Source organism: Pseudorca crassidens, chromosome 1 (genome assembly GCF_039906515.1).
Source record: "Pseudorca crassidens isolate mPseCra1 chromosome 1, mPseCra1.hap1, whole genome shotgun sequence".
Classification (NCBI taxonomy): domain Eukaryota; kingdom Metazoa; phylum Chordata; class Mammalia; order Artiodactyla; family Delphinidae; genus Pseudorca; species Pseudorca crassidens.
In genome coordinates this window covers 3,429,991-3,452,284 of record NC_090296.1, presented here as the reverse complement: position 1 = coordinate 3,452,284, position 22,294 = coordinate 3,429,991, and the positions used below count along the sequence as shown (strand labels likewise).

Sequence of the window (22,294 nt, the reverse complement as noted above, 5' to 3'; positions counted from 1 at the left end):
CCAGCGCTGTCTGAAGTAGCTGTGCGTTCCCACGGGTGGTGCGAGTTCTTTCATTTTGCCCTTGATGGCCATTGGTAATTGCAGTTTCTTTGTCGTTCTTCTGCTTCCTTCCAGGTAGGGCGGTTTTTAGCCCTTGGTAATCAACTTTAAACAAGGAGAGTGTTGTGAATCACTATGTTGTACAACTGTAACTTATATAATATTGTACATCAATGACACCTCAATAAAAACTATATTAAACAAGGAGAGCAGCTGCAGAGTTACTGACACCTTCAGCAGACACCAGTGTCTGTCCAGAAATGAATGACATTGCTTTGTTTTCATTGTATTTGTGTTCTTCAATTTGCATACAGCAGAATGGACTGGTTTTTGGTGTCTGTATTTGTGAGTGTTAAGGCATGTGTAGTTTCATATAACCACCACGCGCAACTGGGATACAGAACAGTTCCATCTCCTCAAACAAGTACCTCGTACAACTCGTAGCCTTCCTCCCCCTCCTAACCCCATTGATCTGTTCCCTATCATTATAGTTTCACCTGTTCCAGAATGTCATATAAATGGAATCATACAGTATGTAAACTTTTGAGACTGGCACTGAGCATATTCTTTTGAGATATGGCCATGTTGCTGCATATATCAATAGTTCATTTATTTTGTTCATTTATTTTGAATGCTGGGTAGTATTGCAGTGTATTAATCTTCCCAGTTTAACCTTTTACTCCTTGAAGGACATTTGGGTTTTTTCCCCAAGGTTTTGATGATTGTGAATAAAGCTACTATATATAATTATGTGCAAGTTTTATTGTGAACATAGGTTAACTCTATAGGGTATATAGCTAAGTGGGATTGTCGATTCAGTCATTTGTTAAATATAATTATATCTTTAATTAAAACTGCGAAACGTTTCTTGAGTGACTTTATCATTATCCACTGATCCAGCACTGCATGAAAGCTTCAGTTTCTCCTTATTCTTGTCAGTACTTGGTATTATCTATTCCTTTTATTTTAGGAGTTCTAATAGGTATACATTGGTTTCTCACTGTGGCTTTAATTTGCATTTCCCTGATGGCTAATGTGATGTTGCTTCTCATATGCTTATATGCCATCTTTGGTGAAATAGTTATTCACATCTTTTGCCCACTTTTTAAAAAATTGAGTTATTTTCTTATTGTACTTTAAACATCTTTTATATATTCTGGATACAAGTCCTTTGTCAGATACAGTGATTTGCAGATGTTTCCTCACAGTCTAAATTTTTATTAAGCTCAATTTACCATTTTTTAACTTTTATGGATTGTGCTTTTGGTGTTATATCTAAGAACTCTTTCCTCAACCGAGTTCATGAAGATTTTCTCATGTTTTTTCCTAAAAGATTTTGTAGTTTTAGGTTTTACATTTATATTTAAGATCCATTTTGAGTTGAATTTTTGTAAGGTATGAGGTATAGGTTGAGTTTCACTTCGTTTGCATATCCAATTTTTTGTTTGTTTGTTTGTTTTACTTTTTGACTGCACCGCAGGGCATGCAGGATCTTAGTTCCCCAACCAGGGATTGAACCTGCGCCCCCTGCAGTGGAAGTGCAGAGTGTTAACCACTGGACTGCCAGGGAAGTGCCTCCAATTGTTAAAATACTCTTTGTTGCAGGAGCCCCCCAGCTCCCCAGCGCCGCACAGCAGGAGGTGAGCGCATGACTGCCTGAACCATCCCCCGCCCCCGTCTGGGGGAAAACATTGTCTTCCAGGAAACAGGTCCCTGGTGCCAAAAAGGTTGGGGGCTGCTGCCTTGTTGAGAATAATATCCTTTCTCCATTGAGTTACTTTTGCATCTTTGTTGCAAATCAGTTGACCATATTTATATGGGTTTATTTCTGGACTGCCATCTGTTCCATTGGTCTGTGTGTCTGTTCTTTTACCAGTACCACACTGTCTTGAATACTGTACTTTTCTATAGTAAGTCTTTAAAGTAGAGTGGTGTAAGTTTTCCAACTCTGACCCGGCTATTCTGGGCTCATTTGCCTTCCCCTTTTACATTATCCTTTTGTCTATGTCAGTATGGACTCACAGATTATTATTTTATTACTTCATGGCTTTATGGATTATTATTTTATTACTGTCATTTATTTTGTTGCTCAAGTTATCGCAGATCTGACCAATGGGAGATAGATTCCATCGTTCTTTGAACACTTTCCTACCTCCTGGCATAACAAAATATTCTAGGGTCTCTTGCACTTTTCCTGTCCTAGCCCTGGAATCAACCGTTTTCCCAAGGAGACCTAGTTTCTTTTATTGTAGAATGGCATTCAGAGACCAACGTCTGGGAGCTAAATGTGCTCATTTTTTGCTGGGTTGTCATTGTATCTAGACCCTTGCAGTGGACAAAGCTGGGATAAATAAATGTATTTATGTGTGCAAGTATACAGGTATACACACATCTGTATTTCTATTTATACTGAAAATGATGAGCTCTTACTGTAACCATCTATTTCTGTCTAGCACCTCAGAATTCTTTCTATCGTCCCCCTTCTGTATCTGTAACTCTTTCACTCAGCATAATTATTTTGAGCTCCATTCACATTGTGTGCCTGAATAGTTCAGTCCTTTTTATTGTTGAGTTTTGTTCCATTAAATGGATATACCACAATTTTAGGAAATTGCCAGGCTTTCCCCCCAAAGTGATAGTGCAATTTTACATTCCCACCAGCAGCTTAAGAAAGTTCTGGTTTCTCCACATTATCGCCAAACTGTGGGTATTGTCAGTCTTTTTAACTTTATACTTTGTAATAGGTACGTGGTGGTATCTCTTGTGGTTTTAATTTGGCTTTCCCTAATGACTGTTGATTTTTAGTATCTTTCCATGTGTTTATTTGCTATCCATATACCATCTTTGGTATTTATTCAAATCTTTTGCCCATTTGTTAACAAATGGGTTGTTTCTTATTGTTGAGTTCTGAGAGTTCTTTATATATTCTGGATACAAGTCTTTATCAGATCTGTGGTTTATAATTATTTTCTCTCAGTCTTTGGCTTAGCTTTTCATCTCTTCAGTAGTGTTACTTGAAAAGAAATTTTTACCTTTGATGAAGTCCAATTTATGAAGTTTTTTCTTTTATGGATTGTGCTTTTGGTGTTATATCTAATAAGATCTTTCTAAACCTAAGATCAAAAAGAATTTTCTCACGTTTTCTTTTACAAGTTTCATAATTTGGGGTTTTATATTTAGTCCTGTCATTAATCTTGAATAAATTTTTCTTTTTTTGCGGTATGTGGGCCTCTCACTGTTGTGGCCTCTCCCATTGCGGAGCACGCACGCCAGACGCACAGGCTCAACGGCCATGGCTGACGGGCCTAGCCGCTCTGCGGCATGTGGGATCTTCCCAGACCGGGCATGAACCCGTGTCCCCTGCATCGGCAGGTGGACTCTCAACCACTGTGCCACCAGGGAAGCCCTTGAATAAATTTTTGTATGTGGTATGAGGTATATAGATCTCCATTAATTAAAAAAAAATGTGAATATCCATTTGTTCAGGCATCATTTGTTGAAAAGATTATCTCCACTGAATTTTACCTTTGCACTTTTGTGGAAAAATCAGTTGATCCTATACGTGTGGTTCTGTTTTTTTTTTTAATTAATTAATTTATTTATTTTTGCTGTGTTGGGTCTTCGTTTCTGTGCGAGGGCTTTCTCTAGTTGCGGAGAGCGGGGGACACTCTTCATCGCGGTGCGCGGGCCTCTCACTATCGCGGCCTCTCTCGTTGCGGAGCACAGGCTCCAGACGCGCAGGCTCAGTAGTTGTGGCACACGGGCCTAGTTGCTCCGCGGCATGTGGGATCCTCCCGGACCAGGGCTCGAACCCGTGTCCCCTGCTTCGGCAGGCAGACTCCCAACCACTGCGCCACCAGGGAAGTCCCAGGTTCTGTTTTTGAACTCCATTCTATTCCATTTCTTTCTCTGTGTGCCAGTACCACACTGTCTTTTTTTTTTTTTGCGGTTCACGGGCCTCTCACTGCCGTGGCCTCTCCCGTTGCGGAGCACAGGCTCCGGACGCGCAGGCTCAGCGGCCATGGCTCACGGGCCCAGCCGCTCTGCGGCATGTGGGATCCTCCCGGACCGGGGCACGAACCTCTGTCCCCTGCATCAGCAGGCGGACTCTCAACCACTGCGCCACCAGGGACGCCCCACACTGTCTTGATTACTGGATCTTTGTAATCAATTAGTTTCGATTCAGGCAGTATATGTTTTCCAACTTGGTTTTTTTCAAAGTTGTTTTGGCTATTTTAGGTACTTTGCATTCCTGTATGAATTTTAGAATGTTTGTCAATTCCTACAAAAAAGTATACTGGGGTTTTGATTGGGATTATGTTGAATCTGTAGAGCAATTTGGGGAGAGAATGCTGTCTTAATAATATTTAAGTCTTTTGATCCATATACGTGGTATATCTCTTCATTTACTTAGATCTTTAGTTTCTCTCAAATGTTTTACAGTTTTTCAGTGTATATGTCTTATCACATCTATCCCTAAATAGGGGTATTCTTTCGTTTTAAGTTTTGATTGCTTATATATAGAAATTGAATTGATTTTTTACTGTTGATCTTGTTTCCTGCAACTGTGCTGAAATTCATTTATTCTAGCAACTTTTTGTAGGTAGTGTAGATTTTCTACACAGATGATCATGTCATCTGTGAGTAAAGACAGTTTTAATTCTACTTTCCCAATGTAGATTCTTTTATTTCTGTTTTGACTTTTGATTTTTATTTGAAATACAGCAAGCCTGTATTCCGTGTGCGGTCCCTCCCCACACACGTATTTGTTGACTTGATTTTACTTTTAGACTATGTGTGGCATTAACATTGTTCTAAAAGTCAGAACCGTATAAAAAGGTGTGTACTCAAAGGTAGTCACTCCCATCTTTTCATCATATTCCTGTCTCCCTCCTGTGTATTACACCTGTTCCCACCCAGCATGTAAATTCCACCTTCAGTCTTGCCTAATTCATGGTGTTCGCACTTTGGGTCTTTCCCTCCCACCATTCCATCATTTTTCTTTAAAGTAGCTGCCCCACAGATTTGAGCAAAAGTGTAGAAATTCTTTCTTTATAAAATCTAGAACACACTGATATACAAAATTAAATAAAAGGTAAGATTAAATAAAAGGTCTGGCAATTTCATAAAAGCAGGAATTCTTAAACCAGGCTTTATGAATTTTATAAAAGTATGTTTATATTGGGGTGTGTGTGTGTGTGTGTGTTTATGTTTAGTTGAATTTTTTTTTTCTGGTAGTAGATTCCATAACTTTCATCGTGTTTCAGAGGAGTTTGTTTAAAGGAAAAAAAAAAGGTCAAGAAAGAGAATGCCTTTAGGATGAATGAGTTTGGGTCTAAGCAGTCCAAAGGCTGGTTAGTGAGCCTCTCTCTTCGGTCTGTTGTACCTTTGGAAGATAACGTTTTAATTGGCTCTGTGTAATATGTGACTTGTTTGTGGTTAATCCAGTAGTAGTCAACTCAACACCCGGCACTTGTCAACCTTTTGACCTACTGTTTTGTATCACAGAATTTTAAGAATTTGAATGCACTTCAGATGTTTCCTTTCAGGTTAAATCTTTTTAATGGTACTCTTTATTAAAGTTGTTAAAAGAATCTTTGGATTCCTGCTGTCAAGTCACTAAAATACCCAGTCACTAATGGTAGTGAAGGGTAAGGTTATTCAAAGCACACATGAAGAATTCATAGTTTAAAAGAATATTTGAGCAGCTTGCCACATGCAGCTTCCTTTTTGTGTGTCCCCATCTGGGAGCAGAGCAGCAGAGTGTATGGTGCCTAAACCCTCGGGCCCTGTAACCACCCTGCCTAACGTCGGTCCAGGTCTGCCTCCTAGTGGCTACTAATGACCTGTTTAGTTTCCTCACCTAGCAAGTGAGAATAGTAATCATACCTACCTCATATGACCTGTTTGTGAAATAAGTAAAAAGTTAGGTAGAAAAAGACTTAAAAGTAGAAATATTTCAGCAAATTCAGAGCCTCCCCACCCACACCCTCACCCTGTGTTAAATGTGCGGGTTCCACTGGGGCCGACTCCAGTCGAGGGGGGGTGATAACATCATCTTCCGAGGTCTAAAGAAGACCAGAGTGGTGTGGTTTTTTGAAAATTTATACATAAATGAATATTTTATTATAATTAAAGACATTAATTTAGATGTATTACGAATAGTTTGTGGGGTTTTATCCTTTTTCTTTTACAAATATACACAGTCATAATTACAGATGAAATTATACAGTATCTTTCGTTTGACTCAAAACAATACAGGAATGGATCTGCTCTCACCACTTCTATTCAACATTGTGTTGATGGTGCTAAGTTAAAGAGAATCTAAATAAATGGAGAGAGATACCATGTTAATGTGTTGAAAAACTTAATTTGTGGGACTTCCCTGGTGGTTCAGTGGTAAAGCATCCGCCTTCCAATGCGGGGGACGTGGGTTCGATCCCTGCAGAGTGGTGGTATTAATTGTCGCTTCTTATGTCTGTTAAATTATAATAAGAATTTTCTTTTTTTATTTCTACCAAGCCAAAGTAGCAAGACGCAGTCAAGAACGAGACAATCTTGGCATGCTGGTCTGGTCACCTAATCAGAATCTATCAGAAGCAAAATGTAAGTTTTAGAGCACTTTTATTTTCCACCTTTCTTATTTACTGCAAACTTCTAAAGTTACCTTTGTAGGTAAAAATCTCTCTATATATTACATTTATTTTACCTTTTTAAAGTAAAATTTTGAAGAATTTGAAAGTGTGTTCTTTATTGTGGCCTGTCATAGTGATTTAAAGATTCTTAAGCTGTGGTTTCATAATCTACTTTTTATTCAAAGTGCTGTACCAGCTAATATTCTGAAGTAACTAGGAGGAAGGGTTCAGAGCGGAAAGAAAATTATAATGTAGTGTATAACTCCTTCAGCTGGGAATTTATAGATTTATTGATATAAAGATGAGGAGTTTAACAAATCTCTAATTGGAAGGATTACAAAGGGCAAATGTATGTTACTGGAAAAAGGTTTTATACTGTAAGACTTCATCCTAGCTAGAAGTAGAACTTTTGAATTGGCTCTTTGTTTTGTGTTTACATTTTTGTTAGAATGAATATTCTGAGCTACTTTGGGTTTTCTTTTTGGGGGGCCGGTAGGGGTCCTAGAGTTATTAGAAAGATTAATTGTATTTTCAGAGTTTGCTTTTTCAGTTTTTTGTCCCCTCTGCTCAGGTGATACCGTGCAAGAATAATTTTATATTTGATATATTGCCGTAAGTCTTTGTCATTTTCAAAGTTTTTGTTTTCTTCATAACTTTAAAGAGAGAAGAAAAAATAAATTCCCCCTTTCGAGAATTTTTCAGTGGTGGGGGTGGGTGGTCCATGGATGGAATTTACGGCCATTTGTGAACTCGTGAATCACAGGCAAACTTTTTTTGGTGCATGTACGTTTTCCTGCAGAAAATTGGATTTTTAAAGGGCTCTTTGACAAAAATAGGATAAGAATCAATGCTCTAAAATGTGGTAGGGCTTAGAAAGCCTTCAGTGGTAAATGTTGGCCAGAAAACATAAGTTGTGAATAAAGGCCGGAACTCTCAGGCTTTGATCAGGATTTTCCAGATTGTGTTTTGCAGTATTAAAGTAGGTGTTAACAGGTTTCCACTGTCAAGTAAGGTTTAGAGATGATGCATATTAAATATCCTCCTCTTATATATTTAACATTCATGTTTGCATTAAGGTGCAAAGAGCTCGGATGGTCAAGAAACATTTGATTTTGACCAAGAAGGACCCTTTTTAAAAATACAGTACCTTCCATGGAACACAGGAAATTCAACTACTCTTAGTAATGCTTAATTTAGCAAGAATAAAATAATCTCAGTCTAATCTGATTTTCATAGTATCTTAATTTTGCCAGCCTGCTGCTTGGTGAGTTTATAATGGAGAACAGAATAGCAAAAGGAAGTATATTGGCAATTCTGATGCCTTTACTGTGCCGGGGAAGAGCTTTTAAGTATTTCCTGTTTGTTTTTTCCCTTTGAGGATTTGCACTTAAAAAAGCAATCTATTCCATTTTTGAACATGTTGTTCCTTCTAACAGCTGAAAATCTGCATCTGTGTAATTTTTAAAGCTTTGTTTTCCTGAACTCTGTTAAATAAGTCTGCTTCCTTATGAGTCTTTTAGGTGTTCAGTTCTCCTACCTTCTTTGCTGTCCCAGTTCAAGTTAAACCTGCCTGGTTGCCTCAAGTGTTTTCAGATGGCCTGATTTTGGGGTCTTTTTCGTCTCTGTTGTACTCCTGGATAGATTCCGTTTGGTCATGGTGCCCATCTTCAATTATGGTGCCTGGAACTGAATATTAAAAATAGTGAGCATTTGTTGAGCACTGTACTAAAATGCTTTCCATGTTCCTATATCATTCAGTCTCTACTGTAAACCAAGAAGACGTTTTTGTCCCCATTTTACAGGTGGCATTCCACAATCCAAAGAGGTTGTGAAACTAACACAAAGAGTCAGTGGTGGAGCCAGTAGTATCCAGGTTTGCTGACTCTTCACCCTGGCTTATGCTCTAAACGTGTCCCTCAGGTCGAGTTCGTCAGGTCTCAGTCCTCTCTTCATTTCAGTCACTTCCTGCTGTCATTACAGTGAAGATTGTATTAGTACCTCTTGCTGTTAATGTGTTACCTTTGGAATCTTGGGAGTCAGAATTTAATTTTAATATTATCTTAATTTTCCTAGACCTGCAAGAAAAGAACAGAATATGAGAAGTTAATAGATTTTTAAGCAATGGTATTGCCTAAAATAAATTTGCAGTTTTAATGTAAGTCCTGACAGTATTGATTAAAACTTTAAACTCTTAAAACCAATCTAAAAGTAACATTTATATATTGTTGAAAGTTCAGAAGGCACAGAAAAATATAAAGAAGAAACAGTTCATCCATTATTTCATTACCCAGAGATAACTGTTAAACATTTTGGATGTTTTCCCAATCCCTTTTTTTCCTCTGTGCATATTTTTATAAGTGAGATGTTGGTATTTCTATGTATGTGAGTGTGTATTGTCTTCCTGAACAATGACCTAAGCATTCGTTACCTTGCTAAACCCCTTGTAAATATTTAAAATAATGTTTAATGGATGTATCAGTGTATTTAAGCATTCTTCTATTGAAAATTTAGGTTGTTTCTAATTGTTGCTATTGTAAAAGAAGGCGGTGGTGAAAAACGGAATCAGAGCTTTGTTCTCTTTTGTTGTTATTGTTGTGTTTTTAGTATTTTCTTAAGATACATCCCTCGGAATGGAATTGTGGATCGATGAGAGTTTGCTTAACTACTCCAGTGTGAGGATGTGAACACAGTTGTTGATGTGAGTTAGGTTCCATTTGTGGAGCTTTGGGAATCATATTCTTTGACGAGTAGTCTAATCGTAGTTATGCCTTGAAATGTGGCCATAGTGTCACTGGGGACAAGTATACATTATTTGTTCTCTTTGCCATCTATCATTTCCCCCTCAGCTTCTCTCCCTCCCAGTACATAGACAAAAAAGAAGTATTTTCTACTTGCCTTTCTAATTTATTTTGAAAGAATGTGGAAGTCTTGGTTGTCCAACAATTGATTCTGACTTGATGTAGAAATAGGAGATTTGGGACATCTGTAGACTTCTAGTAGATGTACCGATGTGTAAGGATGTCTGTAGATCTCTGGCTTTTCCTGGGTTGGTTTCTTTCCTCTCAAGTAAATGTTTAGAGTTCTGCCTCTTAGGGTTACTGCAAGTTTACAAAATTATTTTGTGGTTATAGAAATAAATACTGTTGTAGAAATTTCAAACAATATAGAATGTATAATGTAGACAATTAAAGAAAGCCTTCTTGGGACTTCCCTGGTGGTGCAGTGGTTAAGAATCCGCCTGCCAACGCAGGGGACATGGGTTTGAGCCCTGGTCCGGGAAGATCCCGCATGCCGCGGAGCAGCTAAGCCCGTGAGCCACAACTACTGAGCCCGTGTGTCACAACTACTGAAGTCCGCGTGCCTAGAGCCCGTGCTCCGCAACTCAACGAAGAGTAGCCCCTGCTCGACACAACTAGAGAAAGCCTGCTCACAGCAATGAAGACCCAACGCAGCCATAAATAAATAAATGATTGAATGATGAATGAGTGAATGAATAAATAAATAACCTTCTTTTAAAAAAAGCCCTCTTATAGTCACTATTTACAATGTATATACTTCTCCTAATATTTTTATATATCTTAATAAGTAGATGACTTTTAAATCACATATATGAGCTGTTTAGCAATTTGCTGTTAACAACACACGTGGGACTTTGTTCTGTTTGAATACATTTATTGAATTGGCCAAAAAGATCATTCAGATTTTTCTGTACCATGTTATGGAAAACCCCAAACAAACTTTTTGGCCAACACAATACAGTTACCTAGTTTTAAACTACCAAGTATGGGTCCACCATAATTTAGTCTTTTCTTTTTATTTATTTATTTATTTTTAAACAAATTTTCCTCCAAAAGTATCTCAATTAGGGTTATATTGAATTTGGGTTTATTTAGTGAGAATTGGTTTCATTCAGATTTTTTTTTTTTTTTTTTTTTTTTTGCGGTACGCGGGCCTCTCACTGCTGTGGCCTCTCCCGTTGCGCAGCACAGGCTCCGGACGCGCAGGCTCAGCGGCCATGGCCCACGGGCCCAGCCGCTGCGCGGCACGTGGGATCTTCCCGGACCGGGGCACGAACCCGTGTCCCCTGCATCGGCAGGCGGACTCTCAACCACTGCGCCACCAGGGAAGCCCTCATTCACATTTTTATTGAGCAGTTTTGTGTGCCTGGTAGTGTACCAGGACTGAGGGATTCAGGAAGTTTATATTCTAATGGAGAAAGAAGGGGGAAGTGAACGTGTAAACAGATAATTTATATGTATTTCCTTTAGTCCAACTGTTTCTTCTTAGTTGTGAAAAATTGAGGTCTAGAGAAGTTAGGTCAAATGCTTAAGGTCCCTCAGCTAGTTAGTAGCCAAGTTTGGGCTGGATCTCTGGTCTCCAGACTGCATTTATTACACACATCGGCCTTGGTGTACTGTTTGATTTAATAAACCAAAATACTTAAAGCATTACTGGTACTACATAAGTTGCTCTGGGCTGTGTCTAAGTAAAACTTCCTTAAGGAGAGATACGACCTTTGGAGTATGCCCAGAAAAAATGTGCCTTGTAGAGACATATTTCATGTAGAGGAAATGTAAATAATTCCAGGTAGCACAGATGAGAACAATAGGATTTAGATTGTATTATAAAAATTATTGTGGAAAATTACATGATTAAATGATGACATGATACTAAGGGGACAAAGGTGTGAATGAAGGTTAAATCATGTGGTGGAATCTGGAGGTTGGACACACAGTGAGAGAGACTGAAAAACGCTCACTAATTGGAAGAGAGGGCAGCTGATTCTTACATTATTTTAGCATCAGGCATCTCCTGTGTACTCTTAGTATTTGGACGCGCCCCTTGGGACCCAGCAGAAAGCACTCTGTTTTCCTAGGTAGAAACAAGCAATGGAAACAGATGGTATTTGGGTAGGACGATGAGGAAGGAGTAAGTGCACTGGCTGGATGAGGGGCACACATGCGCTCTAAGAAGAGGAGATAGCGTTGGCGTTTGCACAGCATTTAGAGACCTGCTGGGCTGTGACGCACATTGTCCCTGGGGAAGTGAGAAGCAATGAAGCTGGAAAGACAGGCCCAGTTCTTAAAGGGATGAGGATTTTGGAGGGATTTTTAGCTAGAAGCAGTATTGTGCACATTAGAAAGCTCTTGACGGCCCTGTGATTTAGAAGAGAGCTGGGGCTAGAGGCGGTACCTGCTGGTGCACTTGCAGGGGAGGGATGTTGATGCCTCTCTGGGCCATTGCTGTTAAAGGGAGGCTTGATGGAGATTTAGGAAGTCAAAACGTCAATGTTGGGAGTGCTCAAAGGAAATGAGATGAGAGGAGTGTGGGTTAGCTGCGTGGTCCAGGTGGCCTTCACATGCCTTTAAAGCGGGATACTTCTTACATCTAGGTCATCTGCATTGTTTCACCGTTTATTCCCCACATTTTCATTGACATACCTACTAGGCACTCTGTTTCTGTGATAGGATATCATCTCCTGGATGGTCTGCTCCCCAAGTCCCCGTTGAGATGTGTACTGCTGCCCTCCTACCTGGATGCCGTCCTCTCCTCTCACCTGTGGACACCCTCCCCACCCTATTCCAGGCTGTCCTCCCTCCTCGTCTCACTTGGTCTGCACCCTAGATGTCCACCTTGCTTGCCCCTAATGGCTTTAGGGCAGTCTTCTCTCAGTGGGATCCTGCTGCCCTGGGTGCAGTGCAGTGTACTCTTCACATTCCCCTCTGGTCCCTACCCTTATACATAGACCCACCCAAGGTTTGGGCTTTGTGTAAGAGAAGCACTTGAAAGTTAGCAGAACAAAGTGGACATGTTAGTTGCAAGAAATTTCAAAAGGTTATTTTAGTAGGTAGTCTTGTCTTCTTTGACATATATAGAGAGTTAGGCCAGATCTTATTCCCAGTCTGTTTCACTTTACTGTTTTTAGGAAAACAAAAAAGTTTATCAAAGCATGTATGGTCAAATGTAATACAAAACTGTGGCCTGGGAGAATTCTTAGAAGGGAGTTTTAGAAGAGAGGACAGGTTAAGAAAGGGAGTAATCTGAGGATGATTTTTTTATTGTTTGATTCTTTTTAAGATAGGGCTTGAAAGAGGTGAATTGGAACTGGAAGGGGGACGCCAGTACACAGCCCTGCACACTGTTGATAGTTTCCTGAAGAAGCAGGTACCTTAGACTCGGCTGCGGTTGCCTTGGGCGTAGAAGTTAGCGAGGTCGCTTTTGGCTATTGGGAATCAGTAAAACAGATGGTTTTGCTCATTTATACATTACATATTGTATAGGTTATGTATAATCATTACTTTTGCAGTTATTTAAGTGATTGATTGCTCTTTGTTTTTATTTTATAAAAATGAGGAGAAACTGGAACAATGGTACGAAGCACTGGTCTCAGTGTTAAAGTAGACAAAGATGGAAATCATTAGCTATGCCAAAGACAACCGAGCTGGAAGGCTTTTTTCTTTTTTAGGCTGGCCGAACTATTAACTTTAAAGGAAAAAAAATAACACATATAACATGATAGACATATAGAATTTAAAATTGTGTCAAAAGGCAAGTCAAATTAGAGATTTTAAAATAAGTTTTAGCTTTCTTGGAATGAGAACCCTTCTTAGACCTGCAGTATTTGCAAAAGTTGTTTCTGCATTAAGTCATTTGACTTCAGTACACATTTTCAAGATTATATGGTGAGTGAGATCTTCACAGGTATGTAGTGAATGTCTAAACTTTCATAGAAATATATAGTAAATGTTGGGAGTCTATATTCAGGACTTTCTAACTCACTGCAGTTTGAAGTCAAAAGACCTGACAGTTGCCACAAGGCTCTCGGTAGTCTGACCCCACTTCTGCCCTCTGGAACTCATCCCGAGCACGCTGTCCAGAGCCTTTTCCGTTCCCTTTGTCTGGATCACTCTTCTCCCACATGTCCGCATGGCGTTCTCTCCCTCAGTTTCTCCTGGTCACTAGGAGGGGGCCCTTCCTGACTACACTACAAAGTAGAGACAGAGACCACTACTGCCTTATCTTCGTTTCCTTCATTCCATTTGTCATCACCTGGCGTAGTATTACTTACTTTATGTCCCTCCTCTGTACTAAAATGAACGAGCAGAGGAACTTGGTATGTTTGTTCAGCTCTCTGTCAGTCCTCTCTTGGCATGTGGTGGATCAATACTTGTCCAATGAGAAGATGATGGGGTGTGGACACTCCTTGTGTGGAGGTTTGCGAAAATAGGCCTTTTGGCTATTTGTTCTGTAACTCGGGTCACTTGGAGCCCTCTAACATTTTCTTCTTTGCCACTCACCTTGTGGTGTCCATTTATTTACTCAGTAAATATTTGAGTGATTGTTTATGTGTCAGGTCCTGGAGGAATACAAGAACGAACGATCTGATAAGTCTGCCCACGTGTAGCTTACAGTCTGTTGGAAAACTGCCCTGGTAAGGTATGAGTGCGTTGACAAGAGGGAAGAGTGTACTTAGAATTCTCACCTGTTAGGTCTGGGACCGGAGTGAGTCAGGGAGGGGTCAGGTAAGCTAATACTGGCCTTGGTTTTCAGCCATTTATAAATAAATGGCTATCGGGGGTTTGAAGTTTGTGATGTTTTTCAGGGTGTGAAAACTACTTTTTAAAAATCGTTTTTATTCTTTTAAGTGCTCTAGAGTTAACTAAAATGTGTAAAACTTATTAGAAGAGACAAAGAGCTGAATTTATAAACGATAGTGGGAGCCCTCCGTTAGTCCTCCCTTACCCTTCAGTCATATCAGTGTGTCTTATCTTCATCCTTTTAAACTTAAAATTTTTCGGTTTGTTAAGTTGTAATTTATTTATCCTTTCTGTTCACAATGGACATCTCAGTTTTTTATTACTGCCAACTATTACTACTGGGAACATTCTTTGACTGATTTCTGATATCTATTTGGAATATAGATATTTAGATCAATGCCAAATTATTTTCCAAAGTGGTCAAGCTGGTTTATACTGCTACCAGTGAAACACACAACTTACTTGCTCAGTGTTCTCTCCCATGTTTGTTATTGTTGGACTTCTGCATTTTAGACTATCCAGTGAGTATGGCTTTGTTTCTCATACCAGGGAATTTTGCTATTTTTGTTAGGTGTGATAATGACATTATGGTTCTGCAAAAACTATATCCACATTTTTAAAAAGATGAATACTGATATATACATATATATATATATATATGAAATAACTGGGATTTACTTTAAAATTCTTTAGCAGATGTAAAGCACATTTTGGGTTGGTTGGCCAGATCGGAATACAGATTAAAGTATTGTTTCAGTGTTAAATTTACTGTTCTGTCATTACATAAGAACACTACTGTTAGAAAATATATGCTGAGTATTTAAGAGTAATACTCAGCATATATTATATGACACTCTCAAATGGTTCAGAAAAGTAATTACGAGTATACGTACAAGCTTGTTTTTATTATTAAAAGTAGCCTGTAATTTCTTCATCTCATTACATTGGCTATAACCACTACTAAAATTTTGCTTTCGTGTCTTTTCTCTGAGCTTGTGTATATACTCTGATTTTAAGCACAAATGGACCATACTAATATAATAGTTTTCCAATTTTAGTTTTCCTATGATTAAAAGTTACACTGAGGTTTGGTCCTGAATAATATCCCATCAAATAGCTTAATTTACTTAACCATGTCCCTATTCTTGGACATTTATATTTTTTCAGTTTTTTCCCCTACTATAAATAACATATGAGTAAGCAGGAATTTATAATGTCCTTTTCCAGCAGAAAAGAAAGCCATCCTGGGTTCTGCAGGTCACGTTTCCCAGTTAAGTGCATTCATAGTTCTTTTTCTCTGGCACTTATGACAATTGGAATTAATTACTTGTGGAATTATTTCTCTCTCTGGCCAGGCTGTGAGTTCTATGAAGGCAGAGACTCTCCTTTTTAATCATGGATATATAAGCAGTACCGGGCACACAGTAGGCCTAAAAGATGTATAGAATCAGTGGGGAATAATTAAATGTAAAACAGGTTAGTTTATTATAAAATATCACTCTTCTGCAGCCTACTTTGAAAGCTTAGATTTCTTTAGTGGATGAAGAAGCTCCCCCTCCCCCACGAGATTCAAGCATCGGCGTGGGAATACCTGCCGCCTCCCAACAGACATGCCCCCCGTGATCTCACTATCCCACTGTGCAGTCTAGCTTTTGTTACTAGAGCTGAAGAAACCAGGCCCACAGAGAAGGGACTTGTCTAAAGTTTGTGATGGGCAGAGCCTTTTGTCACCTTCCTGTAACCTAGCCTCCCTCTGAGTTTCCCTTGGCCACTTGAGTCTCTTTTAGGATCCCTCTTTCCAGTGTCTTGTATACAGATGGATTGTACTGGAGGGAGGAGCATTGTATATAGAGTTTGGAAGAGGCAGGGTTAAAGGACAAATGTCCCTATGAAGTGAGGTTTGTATACAAGTTATAGGGAGTCACTAGGATTTACAGACTTTCAAACCCTTCTTCTGACCACCTCCTTCCTCCCCTGCTCAGAACCCCACAAGCAGGAGGGGTTTTTTTGCGTGATTGAAATTCACAACTCACAAATTCAAAAACCTTATTTTATATAGCAGGAACATTTCTTCTCAGTTCTGTGGTTCTGATATTGTCGTATTCTTTTAAATGCCAAAACCTTAAAATTTTGTGTTCATTGAGAGGGTTTTTATCACATTAAAATAGGGAATGGTCTTTACACATTAACTTTATGCTCTAATTCATTGATTCTCAAAACTGGCCCATCATAATCACCTGGGAGCATTGTAAAAACAAACCAAAAACATCAAGAGTGTGTTAGATTCTTTCCGTGATCTAAGTGTATTCATTTTCTGAGAATTCACCTTGCTGTACCCTTATATAAGTGCTTCTCTCTACACACATCATACTTTACTAAAAACTCTATGCATAAAGTATACATACACATCCATACACACACATATATACAGACATAAACATGAACACACATACATGCGTGTACACATACATTTACAAAACAGGGTGGAGCCCAAGAGTCAGTATTTTAAAGACGTTTGTCAGATAATTCTTAGCAGACAGGATTAGGAACTGTTGAATTGGAGCACAGCTCTGATGGACGGAGTTCAAGGACTGGGCAGGTTCTCTTGCTAAACTAATTCTGTGGTTGTAAACTGCTGCATCCCTTCCTTCTGGTTGAATCTCACAAATGTTTATGAAGGAATTTTAATACTTTTCATCTGTATATTTCGACTCTTCTATTTTTTATTTTTATACAAAGTATACAAAGCATTTGTATGTGTATATATATTTATATATGTGTATTTTTATACAAAGTATTTATAGAATACTTATTATTTTACAAGTGATGAAATGGGCTTAGCCTGCAAGTTCCTGATGGAAACTAAGGACTTTGACTCATGGTCTAGGGCTCTTTCCACTAGAGTCCACTATGAGGTTATAGGTGAAACAACTGTTAGTCTCCCCCCCCCCCTTTTTTTTTTTTGCGGTACGCAGGCCTCTCACTGTTGTGGCCTCTCCCGTTGCAGAGCACAGGCTCTGGACGCGCAGGCTCAGCGGCCATGGCTCATGGGCCCAGCCGCTCCGCGGCATGCGGGATCCTCCCGTACCGGGGCACGAACCCGTGTCCCCTGCATCGGCAGGCGGACTCTCAACCACTGAGCCACCAGGGAAGCCCTTTTTCCCCCTCTTTTAATGTCAGGGAATGTTGCCTCAGTTGAGGGAGATGCAGACCTTGTGAGCATGGTTCCTTCCTTCAGCTCATGTACGCAAAGCAAAGCACAGGACAGCAAACAAGATTATTCTGAGTGCACGGCTGCCTGCTGTGAGGGACTCAGTCATCAAGTAAGTTGACTTGGTGTGACAGAGATGCAAGAGGATAGTGTGTCACTGCGTTGATCTTACTCTTTACCGTAGACTTTGGGCATTTTTAAGGAAAAAGGTGGTTATTGTTTTGATTAGTCACAACTAAATGTCATTCATTCTAGTGATGATCAGTTTTTAAAATATGGGAGATTCTGCGTATGCCTTTCTGGAGAATACACAAATGTATGAATACTAGAGTAAAGGGGGAGGGATGCTCTTATCCTTTTCTTGGAAAAAATGTTTAATGCAGTACACAAAAAACGTTTAAATTTAACATTTAGATGTTTTAAAAATTACTCTTAAAATCTTAGCCCTGGAAGACATAAGGGTCAATCCATTCTTACGTGATGAGGAAACTGTGGCACAGAGTCAGGGGTAGGACTTTTTCAGAGTTGTGTACGTTGATCCTGGGTGGATTAGGTAGGAACGGATGCCAGAAACTGAATTTCAGCGTGTATGGCTTAGTATTCATATTTCTTATTTCCACTTGATCAGATTGTCTATGAGACTGGGCTGGATTTTGTAGTATTTACTGGGGTGCCGGAGGGTGGGAGGAGCTTTTTCTCTAGAGTGGGATTTTAACAAAACTACATTACGAAATAGCATTGTCATGAAGAAGATGTGTTTCATCATTGACTAGGAAGGACTGGTTCATTACATTACATTGTGCTCTGGCTGAGACTCTGTGGCTTATTTCTTAAGCCCTCTATCCCCCACCTCAAGATATTCAGAGGGATCACTGAAATATTAGCTGTAGTAATGTTTGTGCCCACCAGGTGGCACAGTTGCTCTACCTAAATGATTTAAGCTCATTTTGATTCTCAGCGAGTTACAGTGATAATTCATTTCTTATTTAATAATAAAAAGAGGTACCACGATATTTGTTACCATATTCTTGAAGAAAACTTAGCATGCTCATTTTGAGTTACGAGAGAGAAATTGGTACCGTATTTCCTTTGCAGCACCTAAAGCTACTGTAAATGTTATGATGGTAAAAATTTTAAAAAGCTGTATTAAGGCTGTGGCTTTGTCCTCAGCACACCTTATGGTGTCAGCCTCTTGCTCTGCATAGACTATGCAAGATCACAAGGTATTCCAAATCGCTGCAGTATCTGGGGAGGAAAGGGTGAGTTAAGGTTAAGGGGGCAGTTTTCATCTGCATTCTTCCCCTTTTTGCAATTGAATTTGAGATTCTTACTAATGGTACTGGGAGCATTTAGGTCATTGGGTTAAAACATGAATATAGAAACCAATGAAGCCTCGCAGGAGGCAACCATTTGCCTGTTACCCTCAGTTTCTGTCCCTTCCTTCATCAGCCACAGTTCTGTTTTCTTAACTTCATTCAAACTGAATAGATCGTGTTGATGTGCCTTGCTCAGTTCTCTCTACCGTGGAGACTGTTCTTATCTGACATGCCCTTCCCCATCCCCCCACCCCCGGTCTCCCTTACTCAAGAGATGGGATAGTGAACGGAGTTTTTAACGCCATGGGTCCTGGGGCCAGACACTCGGTGTACATGAGTCCTAGCACTGCTACTTACCAGCTGTGTGACCCTGCCCAAATGGTCTAACTGCTCTGCGCCTCAGTTTCTTCGTTTGTCAATGGGAGTGATAATAGAATTATCGGAGAGGATTAAAAAGATAATCCTGGTAGAGAGCTTAGAGCAGTGGCCCGAACATAGTAAATTCTCAAATGTTAGTGACTCTTACAGTCAGTATAGCTGTTGAATCTTTAGCAAGCTTTCCTTGAGTTATCATCATCGCCGTCACTAGTTACTGAGTATTTTGCATTCTCACATTATCCTGCATCTACTGTTATTTTGTGTATTTATGTTCTCCTCTGCCACCTGTGTGTTGTTTCAAGCTACTGCAATAGATCATTTTCTTTTGTATTTTGGCCTACTTAGTGCAGCGTTCAGTGCATAGTAAGGGTAGTTCAATAAACGTTTGACTGAGCCGTATGAATTTTGTACATTTTTTTGATGAATCTCACACATCCTACCTTTTTAAAAATAAATACGTTTACTTGTTTATTTATTTATTTATGGCCTCATTGGGTCTTCATTGCTGCCCACGGGTTCTCTCTCTAGTTGTGGCGAGTGGGGGCTACTCTTCATTGAGGTGCGCGGGCTTCTCATTGCGGTGGCTTCTCCCGTTGTGGAGCACGGGCTCTAGGCACACAGGCTTCAGTAGTGTGGCACGGGCTCAGTAGTTGTGGCTCGTGGGCGTAGTTGCTCTGCAGCATGTGGGATCTTTCCAGACTAGGGCTCGAACCCGTGTCCCCTGCATTGGCAGGCGGATTCCTAACCACTGCACAACCAGAGAAGTCCCTCACACCTTCTACCTTTAAGTGATGTTACCCCGAAAACATAATTCATTCACCTATGCTTTCCATAATGGTAAGGTCTTGTCAAAAAAAGCCGTGGTTTGTATAGTCCGTGTACTTCTTAAAGGATCAGAGTGGTGCAGGTGTCTTTATCCATCATAATTTAAGATGAGACAGTTCTCCCTGGTTGTTCCTATAGGAGTTTTCAAGTTTTTAAAAACATTGCATTATTTCTTTTTAAATTGTTTTTAAAGCAGAGTACACTTAACTCTGTGTCTGATTCTTCTGCTGCTGACGACGGATTAGACTGTTAGCTAAGCTGCACAAGAAACACATGCTTCTGGCCTGTGCCCTGGGGAAGGCTGGTGGGTGCAGATGCCCGGGCCAGGGACCTTGGGATGTCCTGATCACAGCTCATTCAGTGACTCTGCCTGCAGTGGCTCCTCGCCCCAGATTGGGATGGACTCTGGTTAACCTTCAGTCTTCTACAGGCAAAGTCAAGATTACTGTTGCCAGATAAAAGAAAGTGTTGGAAATGACCCCACGGACCCCGGCTTTCTTTGTCTCAGGCAGCTTGTACTTCTCTTGCTTCCCTTCCTGTTTCATCTTTTGTCCACAGACAAGGCAGTTGGGAGTGGATTTTGTTTTCTTAGGTTGAAAGCTCACTTTTGCTTAAGGAAAGCGCACAGGAGGTTTTGAAAAATGTACACTTTCCATTTTCTTCATGACCTACCCATAGTTCCTGGCAGGCTGTGTCAGGCAGGTGGTGGGGAGAGCATCGGGAGTCCAGAAACTGTGATGGGTGGCCATGCCCTCTGATGATGAAAGGGAACGAGGGCTGGGGACTATACAGGGTGGGAAGGTAGTGAGAGACAAGCCCTGTCCGCAGCATTGTTTGTGCCAATGGCTGTATTCTGAATTAACTCTAGTCCGAAACATTGTGTGAGGAGGAGGGGAGAGGAGGGGTTCCTGCTGTGCTGTAGTTTTCAGTCAGGTGCTATAACCCAGCTTTTCCGGGGAGAGCAACTTCCTACGAAGGTTTAGGAAGTTGCTAAGGGTAACACAGTCTCAAATATGGGGCTTACTATGCGCCAGGCACCGCTAGCTGTGAACTCGTTTTATCAAGAGACAGAGCCAAGATCTGACCTGAGTCTTTCTTACCCCACACCTGACCTGTGCTGCCTTTCCTCCTCCCTGCCTCCCTCCCAACTTCCTTTCTTTTCTTTCTTCCTCCCCCTCCCCCTCCCCTCCCCTCCCCTCCCCCTCCCCCCTCCCCTCCCCTCCCCCTCCCCCCTCCCCTCCCCTCCCCCTCCCCCCTCCCCTCCCCTCCCCCTCCCCTCCCCTCCCCTCCCCCTCCTCCTCCCCTCCCCCTCCCCCTCCCCTCCCATCCCCCTCCCCTCCCCCTCCCCCTCCCATCCCCCTCCCCTCCCCCTCCCCTCCCTCCCCTCCCCCTCCCCTCCCTCCCCTCCCCCTCCCCCTCCCTCCCTCTCTCCCTCCCTCCCTCTCTCCCTCCCTCCCTCTCCCCCTCCCTCCCTCCCTTCCTTTCTTTTTAAATTGAGGTACAGTTGATTTACAGTATTGTGTTAGTTTCAGGTGAACAGCAAAGTGATTCAGTTTTTTACATATATATATTTTTAGATTATTTTCCATTACAAGGTTATACAAGATATTGACTATAGTTCCCTGTGCTATACAGTAAATCTTTGTTGCCTATTTTATGTATAGTAGTTTGGATCTGTTAATCCCATACCCCTAATTTATCTACCCCTCCCCCTTTCCACTTTGGTAATAACCATAAGTATGAGTCTGTTTCTGTTTTGTATATGAATTGATTTGTATTATTTTTTAGATTCCATGGATGCGTGATGTCAGATATTGGTCTTTCTCTGTCCAACTTACTTCACTTAGTATGATAATCTCTAGGTCCATCCATGTTGCTGCAAATGACAATATTTCATTCTTTTTCATGGTTGAATAATACTCCATTGTATAAATACACCCCATCTTCTTAAGCCAGTCATCTGTTAATGAGCACTTGGGTTGTTCCCATGTCTTGGCTATTGTAAATAGTGCTGCTGTGAACATTGGGGTGCATATATCTTTTTCAGATATATGCCCAGGAGTGGGATTGCTGGATCATATGGTAGCTCAATTTTTAGTTTTTGTTTTTGTTTTGTTTTTTGCGGTATGCAGGCCTCTCACCGCTGTGGCCTCTCCCATTGCGGAGCACAGGCTCCGGACCCACAGGCTCAGTGGCCATGGCTCACGGGCCCAGCCGCTCCGCGGCATGTGGGATCTTCCCAGACCGGGGCACGAACCCGTGTACCCTGCCTCGGCAGGCGGACTCTCAACCACTGTGCCACCAGGGAAGCCCCTATTTTTAGTTTTTTAAGGAACCTCCATGCTGTTTTCC

The 22,294-nt window shown here is 40.7% G+C and overlaps 1 protein-coding gene across 2 annotated transcripts in view; it reads left to right on the top strand.

Annotated features, from left to right (window-relative positions):
* Nucleotides 1–22,294, top strand: part of RCOR1 (REST corepressor 1) — a 119,654-nt gene that overhangs the window by 70,156 nt on the left and 27,204 nt on the right. For both annotated transcript variants that reach the window (XM_067724240.1, XM_067724329.1), the window contains exon 3: nucleotides 6,562–6,645. In XM_067724240.1, the coding sequence (XP_067580341.1) occupies nucleotides 6,562–6,645 (84 nt within the window). The remainder of the gene's footprint in view (nucleotides 1–6,561; nucleotides 6,646–22,294) is intronic.